Source organism: Mycteria americana, chromosome 10 (assembly GCF_035582795.1).
Source record: "Mycteria americana isolate JAX WOST 10 ecotype Jacksonville Zoo and Gardens chromosome 10, USCA_MyAme_1.0, whole genome shotgun sequence".
NCBI classification, from domain to species: domain Eukaryota; kingdom Metazoa; phylum Chordata; class Aves; order Ciconiiformes; family Ciconiidae; genus Mycteria; species Mycteria americana.
In genome coordinates this window covers 18,543,163-18,562,657 of record NC_134374.1, presented here as the reverse complement: position 1 = coordinate 18,562,657, position 19,495 = coordinate 18,543,163, and the positions used below count along the sequence as shown (strand labels likewise).

Here is a 19,495-nt window from a genome sequence, read left to right as displayed (position 1 = left end):
GCTCTAACAAAGAGCCTTGTCCCAGGCCCCGCCGGGAAGCGTCAAACTTGAATTAGGCAATTGTGGTGCCCTGACCCCAAATCGCGCTGGCTGATTTGAAAGGTCAGATGAGGTTGTGTCCACACCAGAAGATGACATCTAGACCGTCACTTGGCACGCCTCTTGTCTTCTTCAATAATGATAAGGTTTCGGTGACAACGATACATGAAAGATGGGCTCTGCTGCAAAGACATAGCGTCTTGTTTTCCATATAATTACCTCTCCGTCTAGACAGGTCCTTGCAGTCTGGATATACGGGTAGGCAGCTGGTTGGTTTAAACTAGACTTCTATAATTCATTTTAGAGTGAGTTTGGCAAGCTTGCTTTTCAAAGTGATGTCGCAGGCTGGCAACTCCTGTCTTCTCTCATCTGAGAAAATTGTGAGAGACGATTGTGTGCCTTCATGGCATGAGAGATGTCAAGAGCAGAGGCCACCTCGGTACCAGCCTGTGCTGCTGCCCACCGCAGTGACCCACGCCAGGGTACAGGCAGGCAAGGGAGTGTCTCTGCCTGCTGTTTGTGATGGTTCCTATGCCCAAAAAAGAGGGGCAGAAGAATCAGGTACATGGAGAGAAGAGGTGGAAGGGCAGTCTCAGCCCTCTTGGAACAAACACCAGGACTGGAGCCACGGGGACAGCCTGGAGGGAAGGTCATTTCTCCCTGTGGGATTTCTGCCTCTGGGGCCAGCAAGGGTCCTCCTGTGTTTAGGGAAACAGGACTTCATACACCCCATCTGTGTTTGAAGAATAAGAGGCTTCATTGTCACATTTCCTGCTAGCACAAATAGTCTCTGGAGTGCAATAGTTAGGCTGGCCAAGCTGACCATAAAAAAGAAATGCTGTAGCCCTGGATGATTTAAATAACTGTTGTGAATTGGCATTGCCCTACGCTGACCTGCTCACAGTTAGCTGATAAAGCTTCGCATAGATCTGTAAGGCGTTTTGCAAAAGCTGATGGCATTCTGCTCATGCAAAGTGTTATTTAATAGCTAGGAATTCATGCCAGCACAGTCTGAAATGTTTTCTAGTCCAAGCCTAATTAAATTTCCACAGGAACCCCATTGCCAATCAGACATCTCTGGTTTGTTCAGACCTCCGATGCTTTGGTTCGTTTGAGACAGTCGTGTGAAAGACCAGCAGCAGCCCAGGTAGCAACACCTATTAGTAAGTTGGCTGCGCTTCCCATTACCAGATACTATTTTCAGCTGCTCTGTACTTTGTCAGAATTTAAGATTTAAAATCTATCAGTTTTCCATTTCAGGCTGAAGTTTGTGGGGAAGTTTCAGCTCTATCACTGCAATTATTTCCAAGAATTAGACTCGGAAAACACAATTTTTTTCCCATTTATATTCAGTCAGAGCCTTGGGATGGGACTTTCTTATGTCTCCATAATATCTGAGACAAGAAATTTTCATTTGCTGTGAGTTCAGTATGTACTTTTGCCCTCGCTGTGGGAGGAAAAAAAAAAAAAAAAAAAAGCTAGTGTTTGACTTTGGCATGAGCTTCTATAAATCTCTCTTTGCAGATATCCAATAAAAACATATTAAGGTTTGGCAGATAAGTTTTTTCCCAACTGAGTTTGCCTTAAGCAAAAGAACTAGGTGAGATTTTTTTTTAATTTTTTTTTCCCCAGGACACTTGGGGAAAAGATAAGAGAGGGGAACAGCAGCAGTGGGGCAGGAGGCAGGAACGAGAGCAGCAGTGGGGAGTGGAAACAGAAGGTGCAGAGATGCCGGTGGGGCAGAAGGTTTTCATCTACACAAGTGTGCTTCTCCCTTCCCATGCCAGGTTTCCTCAGTTCAAATGTGATTTTTTGTCTGGAAATCCACTGACCAAATAAATCTTTACTGCTTTCTGTTAGTTTGCACAGAAGAGGAGAAGCATGCCTGTCTACTGGCTGCTCCTCTCACTGCATGCCCAGCAGCGCTGATGAATGACAGCGAGGGTTTCTCCCTCGAAACACAGGGCTAGAGATTTTGTGCATAACCTGCGCTGCTGGCTCCAGCGTAGAATGCTTTATTCTGCCGCTCATTATACCGCAGAGAAATACCAAGTCCCTCAGAGGAATCCTCCCCGCGTCCCTGTTGCAACTCTCTGCCTGCGTCTCGATGCAGGTCTTGCGGGTTTGCAGGATGGGCATCAGCGCTCTCCTCCGACACAGGACTTGCCGTTATCCCCCTGCCATATGCCTCTGCTCTGCGGCTCCTTCCCTAGGTTCAACCTGAGCACCTTTAAAACCAGAGGTGTTGAAACCCACAGAAGAGGACCCAGCATAAGGCAAGGGTGAAGGGAGGATTGTATCCTAGTATAGCAATGGTGTGTTTTACCTCTGTTCACAGCGTGAATATTTTGGCTGTCTAGTTAAGCTCTCAGAGAATACAAATTTGTCAGCAGCAGCTGTAGGAGCTTGGTGGTGGAAGAACAAAGTAGGAATTTATAATGTGCATATAATTGTAAAGAGAAGGATTTTTTAGTGAGAGATCAGCGGTAGTGCAGAGTAATAATCATCTTAAAGGGTGACTCTCTAGAATTAGTTGTTATTTTGTTTGAGTCCTTTGAAATCGTTTCCATACTATATAATTATCTTAATTTTAAGTGCTTCCTGCAGTGATAATGTGTGCATTTTTGCATTCTTATGTAAATGCTTTAGCAGTTCCCGGTGTAGAATTGGAAATGTCATTCAAAAACAGGTAATGGCTTTGCAAAATCTAGGGGAAGAAATTAATCTTTTTCTTCCACATCGTTTTACAGTTTGTGTTCTGTGCTTCTGTGGCTGTGTTTTCAGCTCTGACAGAAGCCGCCTTTCAATAACAAACATCCAGTGATGGGATACGCTGAAGCAAAGAGCTGAATTTCACCAATCTGAGCTTAAAAAGACAAGAGACCAGCAGCGAAACTGTTACATCCTGCAGAAAGAAAATAATTACTCTGTATACTCAATTAATCTGCACTCAGACATCCTAGGCAAAGCCGGTTAGGAATAATTATAAAAACATTCCACTGTTATGAAAGTCTAGGAATCCTTGATAAGACGGTATTTTTTGTGTGGTGTTGCTGACTTAAGTAAACATGAGTAGCTGGTCCCCCTGAGCACCCGTGGACGTGGCGAAGGGCCGAGGCTGGGATCAAGGGCTGGGGTGTCACTCTTGAAGGTTTCCCGCAAGTCACGTAGCCCAGAGATCAGTCTCTACCAGTCTGGGCACCTGGAGCTCTGCCAGCCCCAGTCTGATGTACGTGGCTTCCCAGTTTAGCAAACCACCACCGACTCACCTGGCTGCGCAGGTGGCACAGACTAAACCCCCAAATCCAGGGAAGAGTTAATTACCCGTTGAGCTACAGATGCTGCTGTACCTACGGGTAATTTTACAAATGCAAACGCAATGCCTAAAGCAATATTTGATGTTCAGCCCGAGTCCCCTGAAGGTGCCGTGTAGGAACAAGAAGGGATATCGAGAGGTCGCTCGGCGAAGGTACGTTTGCCTGTTCAGACAGTAGATTATTTTGCAAGAGGGAGAAAAGGAACGAGCCTACAGCTTCCCCGCGAGGAGAGCATCAGCTTGTGATGCAAGGGGCTCGCTTACACTGTAAAGCTAGTAATGGTGGAGGTTGTATTTGAAGCAAAGAAACAAGGTAAGAGTTCTGCAATGTACAGAAGTATGATGATTAAAATATGAGCTTTAAAAGGCACTGTGTTTCACTAAAAAGCTAGGGCTTGGGTTTCAAAGCAGGCTGGGATTTCAGCCACATACCTTCTACTAGTTTCAAAGAAAGATTTTTGTCTACCTTTGCTGAGCTGTTTTGAAAATTGACATAAATTCTTACATATCATTTGCTTTTAATAATTTAGAGCTCAGTCCTGGAGCACTAACTCAGGCAAAGTCGTGACTCATTTCAATGGGAGCTTTGCCAAAATAAGACTGTAAGGTCTGGGGGCTGTTCCACTGAAGGGGAAAGAAATCCCTGTAAATATTGCAAAGCAAAAACTGTATCTCGGATGTACCCGAGGTAATTCATTTCCATTTCAGCAGTCAGACTGCTGATGCCAAGGCTGATCTGGGGCAGACTTTCCCTGGCTTGGACGAGAGCAGAACAGAAATCCTCTTCTATACAATACTTGGTATTAAAGCTCACTTAACCGATCTCCTGTTGTGATGGGGGACAGCAACTTGGGGCCACCTGGGGACAGTCTGTGCTGCTCTGCTGAGCCGCAGCATGCTGGGATGGACCAGCCCTGCTGAGGCTTCCAGCAGAGCTCACAGACTGGCCTCGCCCCCACAGTAACACTGGAGGAGGAACAGGGCCAGCACCTCTGCGGCTCAGTTGTGGTTTGGTAGGAAAAGCCTGGCCCCCCCGTTGGCTTTGCCCGCCGTGTCTCTCACCCCTCTCCTCTCCCTCCATTCCCACCTGGGTCTTATTTCTGCCCGTTCCCATCCCTCCCACCCCTGCCCTCGCCTCCCTGCGGTTTCCCTGCTCGCCTCTCCCCACCTGCAGGACCCCGGCCCCGGCCGAGCGCTGGCGGTGCAAGCCTGGCTCTGCCAGCGGCTGTCTCCGGGCTTCGGGCACCGCGGTGGCCCAGGGCATGGCAGTGCTGCCCTGGGACGTTGAACCTCTTCTCGCTGTGCTCAGAAAGGACCAGAGGCTTTAGCAGAGCTGGGTCTGTGGTGTAGGAGTCAAACACGGCAGATCCACCCTCCCTTATCCTCTCCAGGGGTAATTTATCCCAGCTATGCTCGTTGAGGACAGGGAAATCCCAGACTGACCCAGCTCCTAACTTTGGTGTTTCTTTTAAGCGCCTGAAGGTAGATGAGATGAATCAGAGCTTGGACTTGCACACGCAGGTCCAGATTTGGACTCAGATCCTCAGGGATATTTAGATAGATGAATCCCATTTATTTCATCAGTAGTCTTACTTTATTTCACTGGTAGAATTTAGATGGCATTTAGCTACCCCATTTGGTCTTCGCCGGCTTAGCCTCAAAATCCTCAAAGCCCAAAGATGTCCAAGGAGTCTTGCTTGCCTGCAGGAAAACTGCATTTCTGAACTTGCCAGCCCATATTCCTTGTGCAGACTTCAGAAGGCAGGTGATAAGATTCATCAGCATGTCCCCTGAATCCTTCGTCTGATGAGCCTCCTTCCCTCAGCCTTTTCTGCTGCTTGTTAGGTTATACTAACAACAGGTAGCCCTGGACAGTGAAATGGAAGATCAGCCAGTGGGTAAATTGAAAGATGACAAGCTCACCTTTATACTTTGAACTGCAGGGTGGTTTAGCTCTCTGCTCTCTGCCTGGCTGGCTGCAGCCAGCTAGCGTTTGCTGACTTGGAAATAGGTAACCAGATTTTAGAAGCAGAACTGATCCAAGGCAGTTTAGATTCTCAAGAAAAAATACAACAGTAGTTTTCAAACTGAGCCTCGGACTTACCTTTCAGGTTCCTCCTCACAATACAACGCACGGCATCTGTTAATCTAGTGCCAGAAGTTCTTTGTTTTAACTGTGCTTAAAAGGACATTGTGTAGCAGAGATACAAGATTTGGTTTTAAAATCAAGGTGCTCACACCATTCAACTTCTTGTATGATTCAGGGATGAAGATTTCTCTGCATTAGAACCCTTCTAAATACTTTCAGGGAGCTCCCTGTCTGTTCAACAGGTAACACTGTCAGAAATTGAGATTGAGACTGAAATATTAAATGTTCCTCGACAAAAAGTCTCAGGAAGTCTGAGAGACTTGCTGGTGCAGATGTGTAAGCCAAGGAGTGGTCATACCTATGTTTGAATTTAGTATTTTGCTACTTTTTTCTCTGTAACTCAGAACGGCAACAGCTCTCCTGTCAAAATACCATAATAGAGAGATCTGCAGTGTTTCGCTCCTGGAGCAACTGTTCCACACCGTTCCCAGAAATCTGCGATTGCAGTCCAGGCTATCTGAGGTTAGGGTTTTAAATTGCGCCTCCCAGAGTCATTTGGGTGTCTTCCAAGTTTAAATTAGCTTTGCAAGTGTTTTACCAGGGACCCGTTTCTCCTCTGCTGCTTAGACAATAGCAGCATGGTGTCTCCCAAAAGTCTGGCTCCAGAGTAATCTGTTACACGGCCCAGGGGCAGCAGGGAGTCGTAAAATAGCCAAATGACAGACCCTCACAAAGTCCATATCACTGTGTGGGAAAGAAAACAGAGCTTTGTAAGCTTATCTCTGTGCTCAGGCTGTCTCTGGAAGGACGGGGGTTCCTATTAGGCTGTGTATTTGTTTTAGAGAAAACTTACCATAAATCACTGAAAAAGAAAGCATGTATTCTTAACTTCATTAGGACGGTTGTGGAGAACTGTTAAGAGGACATACAGTATTCAGCCCAGTCTCTAGATGTTAATGGCATAGCCATATCATGAAGTGAAGTATTAGAAATGTTTGTTTCTTTCTGCATTATGTGGCTTGCTGGGGGCCCCTATTTAGAAGTAACAACTATAAACCCCAAAGAAACTGTATTTTGGAGGCAGCTTCGTGGGCCTGTCTGATGTTTCAGTGAGGTTTCCCGGCGGCTCTGCCTGGGCTGGTTTCTGAGGGTCTGATGAGACGTGGAAGCGGCTGTTGGCTGCCCTCCTCGCCTGTCTGAGCTGTTCCTAGGGATGTATGCAGGCTTTGCCGGAGAGTGCGCTGCAGTTCGAGCGCTGACTGTAACGTGAAGCCTCCCATTTCTCCAGCTACGTGGTGCCAACTTGCTTGTTAGAGCAATGCAGTGTTTGAAATGCTAGTGCACGACTTCCCCGAATGACACACAGGCTCCTGTGTTACCTGTTCCTATTGCAGAGGAGGTTGGGCTCTGCTCTGCTGCACAGTTTTTCATGTGCAAGGTGCTGGAAATCTTCCCCAAACTTGAATTTCCATTAATTTGACCCTCAAAGTGTTGCTTATGAGAAATGCGTGTATGTCATTTACAGAGAGAAATTTAGCCTGTTCTCTGCATAAGTGTCTCTTCTTAGGCGGGGTCTTTACCTGCTGAAACAGATGTTTTCTGCCAGTCAGCATCAACTCTCAAATAAAGGGTCACTCTTACAACTCCTCTCCCTTGTATAATCCTTGATTATCTTGTTTTTAAGAGTTCTTGCCATCTGAAATCTCTCAAATCCCTCAATTAGCCTGCCATCTAATACAAACATCCCTCTGAGATCCTCTTAGCGGCATATGTTCAATAGCATAATTTAGGGAGCAACGAGGGCGGAGAAATTCCAAAGAGCATCACCGCTCTATATCAAGAAGCAGGGTTTAGCTGCCAGTAATGTCCTGGCACTGTCAAACTACCGAGGTTTGAAAAACATCCATCCATGGCATTCATGAATAAATGGATTGCAGTAAATCAAGCTCATTTGAAAAGGTCTCATTACCATTTGGTCATACAGAGATGCTGGTTTGGTCAGGGTGGAGCTAACCAGCTCCTTGAACCTGTGACATTCCCATTATTATTCAGCTTAATCTTTTTTCATTTACACCTCATACTAAGCAAGTAAGCTGAATTAATAGTGACAAATATCAAATAGCCTTGATTTCTTAAAGCAAGGCATATATGTTTCTTTGCAGACTACATGAACATTAGAAAACTAACCAAAATGCAGTAAAGTCATGGGTAGTATTTCCTGTGGTCATAATACCTTTTGGATCAGGTCCTGAGTCACTGCTTTTGTTCAGTGTAATGACCTGCTTAACTTTCCCTACACTGACATTATCCATGTTAAAAATTAAGCATGCAATGTAGTGCTTTGCAGAATAAAAACCTAATTAATAGGCCCGTTAGTTTGGCATTAATATTATTTTTAGTATATAATTCCAGTCCAAAGACTGTACTGCATTTAGTACTTTACAGAGGTTTACAGTGGGTTCCCAAAACATGTTTGGTAGTATATGGTATAGGTGAGGCACCTCTACGGCAGCGATTCCAGCCCAGGCAGTGCAGGGGGATGGTCTGGGGAGAGACCAGCAGCCATCTGAGAGCACTGCTAACTGCACACGAGGAATAACAGCAGACAGGACAAATGCCTTTGCCGAGAACTCCAGCGTAAAAAGACGGTATTGAACTCCAAAGTATCGGGTAATCCATAGCACCATAAATATGCATCCACATTAATAAAATATACAGGCCAAATGGCAGGGCTGTCCTTTCGCGTGGAATAGACTCTAAGCTGACAGCGAAGCAAGGTCCTGTTTGATGTAATGTGGCATTATTTCTTCTCCTGCAGCTCATGCTGTTATTTATCTTCCACTTGCAGCTTCTCGCAGTCAGTGAGCAGAGGCAATTTCTAGTGTGCAGAAAAAGAGCTTGTTGAGCAGCATTTGTCTCTATGCGCTTCCTCTGGGGCGGACCCCATCTTTCTTCTTTAATGTCAGCGAGGCGGCTGGTGGTCGTTCGGGGAGGTCCGAGCTGAGCTGGGGCTGTGCTGGGGAGAGCTACCTGCCCAGCCTTCGGGTGGAAGAGCACTGCCTCCATGAGTTTGCCATCAGAAACATAGGGTGGCACCTCACCAAAGCAGCAAAGGACAAGGAGATCACTTCCACATCAATTTACCCATCGTAACTCACAGCAGTTGTACAGACAGGCTGTCAGCCAGGTTGCACGTTACCACAGAAACAGCATTCCCCGTTATCACCTATTCCCACCGGAAGGACTGTAGCACTTGTTCTGACTGTTGTTCGTTCAGCTGCCCTTTCCCCCAAAAAAAACCTTTGCGCGCTTTCCTTTTTTCCGTAGAATTTTAGGAGCATCCGCTGCTAAAAGGGTCATGTCCCTGCTTGTAATTAAACAGATTTAGAGCTTGCTGCAAACACTGATTAGATTATTGGGGTTTTAGCACTTTAAGATAAATCTGCATGCATTCATGGGTGACAGTCTGAAGGAGATCTCCTCCATCTCCTTACCCCAGGGCTGATGTCCTCTATCTAGGATACAGCAGTAAATCCCACACTCTTCTCATTAGCCCCGCTACTTCTGCAGAGCCTGTCTGGGGAGCTCCCTGGTGCTAGGAGAGCTGCGACCACAAAAGTGTCAGGGGAGCGTTTGGTGATGCAGTGCTCCAGCACCGCTGCCCATCCCCTCTGCTGAGGCCAGGAGTGCCCCGGCGTGGCTGCTGCTGCCGGCTGAACCCCATCCCAGGTTACCTGTCTCCCGCAGCCTCTTACAGCCCACGTAACTGCAAGCAGCATTTTGGGATGGTACGGCCAAGGCACTCAATGTGGCAGCAGAAAGGTTGTGCTGCCCTTCTTGCCCCTCGCTCCCAGGTGCTGTTTTAACAAACGCCGGCCAAGTCACCTTGTTCCAGCAGCAAATTAACCCCCGGCTGCCGCCCCGCGCTCGGCAGCCCCCGCAGCAGCAGTGTGGGTTTCCCCCAGTGGCAGCGGTCATGTAGACGAATACAAGAGTAATTGTGTAAGAGGGCTACTGGGACAGGAACGCGTTTTCTTTCTCAGCTGCTCTTGCTGGCTCACAGACATCTCCCCCTCGCAGCGGCCGGGCTGTGACAAGGCGGTGTCTCTTCGTGGCACGCTCATCTGCCTGACGGAGCGACTTTTCCTCGGTGTGCTCTTGCTGCAGCTTGCTGCTGCTCAGTGGAAGAGACCAGGCTTTGCATGGTTTCTCTGTCCCCGTGTCCCACTGAGGTGGTGACGTACAAAGCCAAAGGGAGAGCTGGCAGGCAATTAGCAACTCAGAGAAACAAACCACAAGTAACTCACTCAAAACAAGACAGTTGCAGTGTCTCCTAGGGCTCAGGCTCCTCTTAGGCCATCAGCAGCTCATGCCACTGGCCACGTTCAGCAAATGGCAGTGGGCTCAGGGCTTGGCCGTTAAAACGAGTGGGATGCAGGGCTGTCTGTAACTGAAAGCAGAACATACTTTAAAAGGAGTTTTCCCTTTTAGTATGGGAAGGTCCCCATAGTTCAAAAGGAGTTTTTCCACTTAGACATATTTTTTTTAAAAAGTAATGCATGACACATTTAAGCTGAGGACATTCTGCACAACAGCTGTGTCAAAGAGATTTGACAATACCAGGATTTGATGTCAATTATAACTGCTAGAAATCTGATTGCAATGGCTGGCAGGTTATCTGTGTAATAATGGCTACGTTATAAAATAGGTTGCTTAGCATCTTTGGGGCTCTCTGCTCTAGTTCTGGGGAAGAAAGCTGTCCTATCTGCCTTTTGCTTCCTTCTCCCTTCCTTTAATTTTTAAGCTTGGGTACACTGACTGATCAGAGGGTCAGAAATACCATAAAATTGGACCATATTTATCAGAGACACAACTTAAAAGATAGAGAACTTCTGTACGAATGCCCGATAGTGAGGCTGAACAGCAGAGACCATTTTACTTTGTCATAAGACAAATGACTGAAAATATCTTACCTCTGTTATGCAACTCGATGGTACAGCCTCTTTTTAAATGTTGTGTTTCAGTTCTGGAAATGATAGAGAAAAAAAAATTGAAAGGATTCAGTGAAGGGTAATGAAAATGATTACAGGCACAGAGAACCTTTCATATGAGGAGAGATTTAAAAAGATTAGGCCCGCTTAGTTAAGACAAGAGATGAATAAGCAGCGACATGATAGAGAGATGTGGGGTAATGAATGGCACAGAAGAGGCACACTGGGTACTTTTATGTACTGCTTTCCAAAATTAAAAGCCAAGAGAAGAAAGCTGTAAGAAATAAGACAAGAAATTTGCTTACGATAAAAAACAACGGACACATTTTAAATATGTTTTCCGCAGTGCTGGCTTTACCTGTGGAAGCCACTGTTGCAGGAAACGGGGATAATGAGCTTAGGAAAATTATGAAAAGGATTGGCTGCTCTGGGGAAAATCGTGAGCCTATTGAGAGGAAAAGGGAGTTCTGTAGCTTTGAATGGAAGCAGGATTCACCAGTTGGCATGATCCCAAGGCTGCTGAAATGAACTGCCAGCAGCCTCAGTGGGCTCTGGGTATTCATACACTACGCACAGCTACCTATGCACTAGGTATAGGTAGGTACCCGCCTTAGCTGCCTTTGGTGATGTAAGATGACTTAATCTTTTGACCAGGTTGAGCAGGCAGGATCTTTACCAGCATGTTTTCAGGGAGCACATCTTTTCCAACATCCCCATTTTCTGTAATACGCATGCAGGTCATGTACTGAGGCAGCTCTTGCTTTTCAGTTGACCTGCTCGGATGGTAGCTCTTCGTGCTTTGCTCAGCCAGAAAAGTTTAGTTCCTCTGCTTGACTCAGTCACGCGGGAAGGAGGATCATGAGAAGTTGTAGCAGATCAGATCCAAGGTCCAGCAAGTTCACTGTCCAAAGATGATCAGTAGCACATGCCTACAGAAGAATATGAGATCAGAGTGTGGAAGTACAGGGAAAAAGTGCAGGATACCTCCATCTCCCATTTTTCAACTGGGGATTACCTTATTTAGAGGCTATAGTGGTGTTAACCGGTCCTTGACCAAACCTGGGAGTGCAGTCCATGAATCATGGGGCTTTATCATGCAATAAAACCTTTGGCTAGACATTGAGAAAGCTAGTCTAATCTTTTTTTTTTTTAACCCCAAACCCATGCTTACACTAGTAGAGAAGATCTCTCTCCAAAGAGGCTTAATTGCAGATTAATATATAGGCTTCCCTTTACAGATTTAGAAGCAGTAATAGGACTTCAGTATGTGTGAAACAGTAAAAATGAAATATGATTAAAAAACCAGCTTCTATGTAATAGTAGGATTGTATCACACAGATTTTCTCTGTTAGTCTGGTTTAGAGCCCTCAGACAACCTGATGGGCACTTACTGCTTAATGAACCTTCCCAAGTTTCACAAAACAGGCAATGTTTAAAGACTAGTTTCTTCCTTTTATCATATTAGAATTACACTGATTTTTGAACTAGGACTGGCAAGTCTGGTGCCCTAAAGCCACAGAAATTAAAAAGGGGTAGGTACAAGCATTAGAAGGTATTAAAACACTTATAGGGGACTTGATCATTCAGGAAATTGCAGAGGTTTTCCTGTACCATGCTTCCAGGATCGTCAGGGACGCACATGTTCAGTGCAGCTCAGCATTGATGCAGAAGAGAAGCATTTGGGGGCAAAGTGGACCTTCTCTCTTTCTTACTCATATCAAGTAAATTACATCTTACAACTTTGTAGGCCAGATTAGGAAAGGGGCCTGTGTTTGACATCTGCGAGGTGTTCTCCTGGGCATCTTGCAGAACTTTTAAACCACATTACAGGCTTTCTCTAACAGGATTAATTTCCTCTGCAGTAATCAGAAGAGTGTCTTCTTTCTGTATGTATCATGCGTTAGTTCTCTTGCCCCAATTAAGGAGTGCTTTGGTTAATCAACGCAGTCGTAAAAGTGAAGCATCACCAAAAGACAGGGGAACAATAATATGATCACGCATAGTTCCTATCTCAATTAAATTTCAGCATTGTTTACAGTCACTGAGTCTTTTTCCCTGGGGTCATCAGGCAGTACATCCATTCCATGGGCAGAGCATGCTGAGAGGTGACGCACCAAGCTTTAAATAGGTATTTATTGATGTGCCTAAATGCCACTAAAAAATCTGGGCAAAGATGACTTGGACAAGTTTTCACAACTGAGTCACTGATAAGGCTAGAAAAAGAGTAACGAACAAAACTTAAACCTCTAAATCTCTGTATTTGTAATTAATATGTTTCCTGCTTCAGTTCACTGTGTGCATTTTTTCCCTGAGTTTGTGCATTTGATTTGCTGTGCAAAGGAACAATGTCAAGGGAATAATTACAGGATCTTTACAATGCTTTTCTCATAGATTCAGAGAATACCTAGTGACAACCTGAAATCTTACTCTGGAGATGCTGGATATCCAGCTGCTTCTTTGGGCTCCATTTTACCTTTCTGGAAGCTTTGTCCTAAATAAATTTACACCCCCCTGACAGTTTGTGTATCACTTGATAAATTCCTGCTGATTGCACTCTCCCAGGCAATTCCGTCCTATGGAGTTGTTTGGGATCACCTTCCAGGAAAATTGTGCCTTCCTATCACTCCTGCCAGTAAGTAGGTCTCCTGATGAAAGAACGTAATGTATCTTTTCTATATAATTTTGAATTTAATTTCTTCTTTACCTGGTCGTATGGCCGGTACACATGCCTTCAGATTGTAGTGAACTCAAGGGGAGTTACAGCCTTCCACAAATTCCTGTCCAGCAGTAGTTTTTTGTTCAAGCAGCAGTTAGTTCAGCTTTACGGCACCTCGTGAGGACTTTGGGCTACCTACGATGTCTTTGTGAGAACTTACCTGGAATAGACATAGCCGAAATGAAGCTCCTCACTGCACTGATATAGCAGCTGTCTTCAAAAGCCCACACAGCTTTTTGATGAGCATGTCTTTTGCTGTGACTGGTGACTGTGGTATACAGTCACGATTACATGGTCAAACAGTCTTCCTAATTACAGTCCTACAAGATCTGTACATATTCATATATTGTGAGTTGCTCCCACTGAAATCACTAGGGTTCCTCAAAATAGGTAAATTTAAGCAAAATGGACAATATTGGGGGATTGGAACCTATCTGTGGGAACTGTAATATATCTGATCCAGAATAAATTGCTTCAAGATAATTGTAACTTTCCATTCCTATAGCAAACAGCTTTTGGTGGCTTCACGAAATACCGGTTTCTTCAGAGAGTCTTCTCACACTGGTGATCTAAAAGCTGTTATTTCTGATAACATTAAAGCTGAAGTATTCACATCTTGTGCTGTTGATATCACTGCACATTACAGGGTGATGATCCAGAGGATACACCCTGGAACTTCACATGCCAAAATGGAGAAAATCAATCTCTGTTAATAAAAAAAGGCAGGCTCAGTGGCGCAGAAAATCACTACTCTGGAGCCTTAAAGAGGCTCCTTCAAAAATTCATGATTATAGAATGGAATCCTGGGCTACATTATAGTCCTGAAAGAAATCAGGATATGAAGGGGAAAAAATCCAATTTTCATTAAGTGGAGAAAATAAAGAATAAATCCCATACGCAGACATAGTCATTGATCACATGGAACATAATTATATGCTCTAATATGTAAGAACATTTTCCACGTTTCCCAAGTACCCAATACTTTGCCCAAATACTTTTCAAAGTTTTGGGGTTTTTTTTCTTGTTGTTTATTCATGCTCCTAGCACTAAATCCATCTGAATAAAACTTCTGATTGTTCTGGTCAACTCTGTAGGGTAGCTGCAGGACATTCAACCTATAGTGATATACAGGCATTTAACAAACTCAGTATTGACCTAATGACTTAAACTTACTACTCCGTAAAGTATTTGGTGATGTCCCCTGCTGATGGTATCCATGATGCAAATACAGTGTGTAATAAGCAGCAGAGAGCAAGTATCTTTGGCCTCTTATGTGCACTGTGCCTACAGCCATCTTAACGAGAAGCTTCTATAATATGACAGAAACTTGAAGACGCTACCTTTAAAGCAGATTTCCCATTTATTGTCTATGGGAAGTCTGAATTCCTGCATCACGATCATTTGGGAGCCAGAAGAATTAATATTCAGTCCTGCAGTGTAGGTGGGTGTGATGGCTGATAATTTGGACGGTCTTTGGCTTGAAACACGGCTTTTGCACAATTAGAGCAGGAAGAATTCCAGCTTTGCTTTTACAGTATTGTAGCTTTCAGCCTTGGCATACACGTAATGCAGTATTTGTGTAGAAGAGACTGGATTATTTTAGATGTAATCTAGTCAGCTGCCTGGAAGTACAGCTACTCTATGCTACAAGGCCTTTTTACCATATTATCATACACCAAATTATTCTTTTTTAATTATTTTTCACATATGTAATGCAGCTGCAGATCTATTCATGAAGAAGCATTTCAGTAGTTCAGTTGATCAGCTCACAACCAAGAAGCAGCTCCTGACAGTTCATCTTCTTGCTTACTTAAGCATGGCTGAGTCATGACTACAGTGAATCCAGCACTTTCTTTAACTTTTACTTATTCATTCATTCATTCATTCATTCATTCCCTCATTCATTGTTAGGGTGCATGTGTGAGGGGCTTGGGTGAGTGCAATTTACTGTCATGTAGGTGCCGTCATCCCTGACTTCTGAGGTGAGCTGAGATTGAAATATTATTTCACACAAATACCTATTTTTCATGTTTTGTGTAACAATATATTCCTAACATTGGACTTCTCAGAACTCATTTGAATTATTTCCATTGCAAAGATGGACAAAGAGGACGGCTGAGAGACAGGAAAAAACTGGTCTTAGAATTCAAGACTTAAAAAAAAAAATTATAAATTTTCAACAGGATTGACTATATGAGCTGGAAAAGATCAATTTTAATTGGGGCACTCAGCCCTCTCCCAGCTTTAACTTGCACTTCCTCAGTACGCTATTAAAGAATTTGCCAGCAAAGATTTTGCCCTTGCTGCTCAGCACTGTATTTTGAACCGATGTGCTGATAGAAGCTGTGTCAATAGCCAGTTAGGTTGGCACGTGGACTTGCCAAGCTCAGAAAAGGACGTTTTAATTGTAACACCCCCAACTCAGGAGCACATTTGCTAGCATTCCTCATTCAGAGCTTCCCTCTGCAGTTCTCCTGCCTGGCTCTTTTTCTAATGAGTAGGAAAGACACACGTTGGATTAAACTGAAGGCAAGTGATGGGTGGGAACAAACACTTGCAAAAGGTGAGCAGCTGCTTAGTATTCAGGAGCAAGCAGAGCACTTCAGCTTCTGCAAACAGCTCATGTGGGATCAACTTCTATTTGGCAAGGAGGATGCCTTTCCAACCGTGCAGCACCTTTCTGAAGCTGCAGCCGTAGCTGAGGAATTAAGCAGATGTCAGTCAAGACAAAGGAGCACGATTCTACGCCAAGCCAGTCAGGAGAATGAGGCGGTCTGCTTTAGTGCCGGAAAAATTGGGAAGGAATTTGGCGTGGTAACCGAGCACGTTACAGAGAGGTGTCTTTGTTTCCGTGCCCCACTGTTTGTCACGAGAAATCACCGCCATGGCAGTAATGGCTGAATTGCGGGATGCTCCAGGGAGGGGATTGCTGTCTGTGACGCTCACGGGGGATGGCCGTCAGGCCGGTGTCTGGCTGTCCATGGGCTCAACTGCTAACTCACCTGCAGCAGCACGGGGCTTCCACCACGGCTTGTTATCACAAGCCTCACAGCCAAGGGAAAAATCAGGGGTGAAGGAGTTTTTTAGCGTTTGTCTTTCTGTCGCCCCACTCTGGTTCAAGGGACTCTGCAGGCTGTTGGCTCCTGCTGCTCACACTGAGGTTAACTTGCTTCCTAAGAGAGCCAGGATAAATGTTGTGGTTCTGGTGGCAATCTGACCCTCTGCTGCTGTGTACAAGCAGGCCTTTTGTACCCGAAACAGCCCCAAATTACTGTACATAAACCATAATCTTCCAGTGGGAGCACTGTAGTTTTCCATTTTGCTGCTAATTGGATGATACACTTGCAATAGTCTTTGTTAACATGGCTAGCGCTGGGCAGGGTACAGTGATGGCAGGCTTTTATTTAGAAATCTTGCAAAAATGCAGTGACTGCCCCCGTTTGACAGCAATTGAAACCAATCGTCAATTAGCTAAATAACGGCCAATTAGCTTGAAGGAAAAAAAAAGAAAATTGCTTACTTCACGTTCCGTGTTGAAGCAAACACCAGTCAGAGGATCAGAATATTTTTCTTTCTCCTGTGAGAACACAAAATGGCAAAAGATGTGCAGAAAATGCACAGTGGGTTTTTTTTAAATACCATATTTTTCTCACACAAGAATATTTGAGAAACTAGATAAGAACATCTTTAGCTCCTGAGACATTTAATTTCCTTTGATTTTTTAAAATCAAAATTACAATCATTATGCAAGCACAATTTTTCCTCCTTTCTTTCACGCCACTGTAGGATACTTTAAGCACAAGGGCAGCTCCACTGAAGCTGGCTGCCTTCACAAGGAAAGACTAGCAAACAGCTGGCTGCTGTGCAGCGTGATGACAGGCAGGAGCGTGCTATTAACATCTGCATCACCAGACCAAGCCCTTCCTCTTTCATATTTTATGGACTTTTAGGGGTCCATAGGTGAGACCTTGCCAGAACTTTTAATGTTAAAAAACCTGAAGCACCCAGAGGCGTTAGGGAGGAGCTGAGTCAGGACTGTCAGGACTGGCATTTTGGTCTTAGGTCCCTCCAAGAGCCATGTTTCATGTCTGTATCCTTTTTTGAATCTGGGCAATAGTGCCAAAAGGTATTGATTGAGTCGAGACCAGTGCACAGTGAAAGCCAGTCACACCGCTGGCAGGAAGAAAAAGTCTCTCTCCTGGATTATTGCTCTTTATTTTAACTGTTAGCCCAATATCACCTCCCCAAAAGAAGCAGTGCAATTAAACATGAAGACTAAAGCTTGATCCTGTACGCTTTCAGCTGTGGTACCGTTTAACTCTTGCCAGTCCCAGAGCAGAGGCTAATGTCTGCATGGGTCTCTGACAGCTGGGCTTTCAGTGGATGATATGCTGGGCAGAGAAAGAGCATAGATTAGACCAAAGAGGCAGCTGCTACAAGCTAACTTAATATTGCTGGGTTAGTAAGAGACAACCATTTACTCACGGCATCCTGACTTTGAATTTTTATTGCACTTTCCTCATAAGCAGTTAAGGCCAGCAGTTAATGCACAAAGGCATTATGTGGCCTCGCTTCTCGCCTGTGGAGCTGGACCACAGCTGGTCCCTTGGGGTTGGTATCAGGGCTGCGTCTGCCTAATGTCCATTAGTTGCATCAATAATTCTTCACTTAGACTTTTTACTCGTTGTTCAAAAAGATTTTATTATGCTACTTCGAGCTGCTCACAGCATCATTTCACGGGTTTCAAATTGTGTTACTCTTTTGTTAATACTTTTAGGGCCCATGTTTCATAATTGGATAGTGGAGGGTGAGAGGTATGTCTTTTAACCATCGGGAAAGCAATGAATATTGGATGCTTTTTCATTAACTGATGTGAGATTCAGCACTGCACATATTGATCTGTTACTTTCTTACAGGAACATTTTACACCTGAATGCAAGTTCAAAGAATCAGTATTTGAAAACTACTATGTGACATATTCTTCAATGATCTACAGACAGCAACAGTCTGGCCGGGGTTGGTATTTGGGTCTTAACAAAGAAGGAGAAATAATGAAAGGAAACCACGTGAAGAAAAACAAACCTGCAGCACACTTTCTTCCAAAACCATTAAAAGGTAATTGCTTGGGTTTGCTCCATCTATCTGAACTGACGTTATCTTATGTCAGAGATGTTTAATTGCTGTGCATACATATTCAAAGGGTTCCGCTACTTATATAACAGGAGTATAATCTTCTGTAACACACTGTTAATGTATCCAGAGCTACATTGTTTTAGGTTTCTCTACCTTGCCTCTGCATTTCTCTAATCTAACCAAATACACGTATTAGTTTCTTTGTGCCCAAAGTCCACAGTGTTGTAGAGAACGTTATAGAGAACGAAGGCTCTACCTGGAGTGGCTCAAACATCTGCTCACAGGCCATCAACGACTTGCTGTATAGCTTGTCAATCTGTGCTTTATGTTACAGGATGGTGGTTTGTCTATTTTTGCCTGAGATAAAGCTCTTGTGCGGTGCTTATTAAACCGCAATTAATGTGGCATCAGCATATGACATTAAAGGTAATAATGCACGTGGCATACGTATACCGCTGTGTATTAAAAGCCAGGACATACAGTTATCCCTGTTAACTGAAGGATCTGAATCAGGACTGTGGTCAGACTTGGCTCCCTCTTTGGACAATGCAAAGAGGGAGATCTCGGTCGATGTATGGAGGTGCTGCTTTTCTCCAGAAGAACTAGCTTCCATATGCTCCTTCCTTAAGAGGAACAAAGCCTTCTACTTCTGGGTTATGATCTTAGGTAGCCTTTTAAGGAAGTGTCATTTTGAAATCAGAGGAGATATTTCAAAGGTGCATAGCCCTGGGTGGATGCTGGACTAGTTTGGCAGTCTGCATTTAGGACGAGGTGTTAGGCAACTGATGTCGAGGTTGATCCTCACTTCCAATGTGTGCGAAATGCATTTTCGCACCCACCTGCTTAGGCTACGTATACAAGTAACAGGTCAAATCGCAGCTGTGGACAGTGCTACTTCACCATTAATAACAAAATGTTGATTTATATCAGCTTAGGTCTTGCAGAGTTTTGTAAGTGCAGTGGGTAGGTGAGTGATTTAACTGGGAGAGGGAAGGAGCTGTGGTTTTTCCCTTCTCTAAAATGTCATTCTCTTGAAGAGGACCTCAGAGGTTCTTAGGGAGTGTTTGACAGGGAAGAGGTCTCCTTGCCACGTTTCTTTCATTCACTCCTTACATTGCATATTGCTGAATGAAAAATCCCAACGTTTCGCAACCGGACTTTGTACCAACAGACTGAGTAGCGTGTAACGCGTGCTGATGTGCTGCCTCTCT

At 44.5% G+C, this 19,495-nt stretch overlaps 1 protein-coding gene across 2 annotated transcripts in view; it reads left to right on the top strand.

Annotated features, from left to right (window-relative positions):
- FGF13 (fibroblast growth factor 13) overlaps positions 1 to 19,495 on the top strand; it is a 261,024-nt gene that overhangs the window by 240,124 nt on the left and 1,405 nt on the right. For both annotated transcript variants that reach the window (XM_075512973.1, XM_075512974.1), the window contains one exon: positions 18,068 to 18,266. In XM_075512973.1, the coding sequence (XP_075369088.1) occupies positions 18,068 to 18,266 (199 nt within the window). The remainder of the gene's footprint in view (positions 1 to 18,067; positions 18,267 to 19,495) is intronic.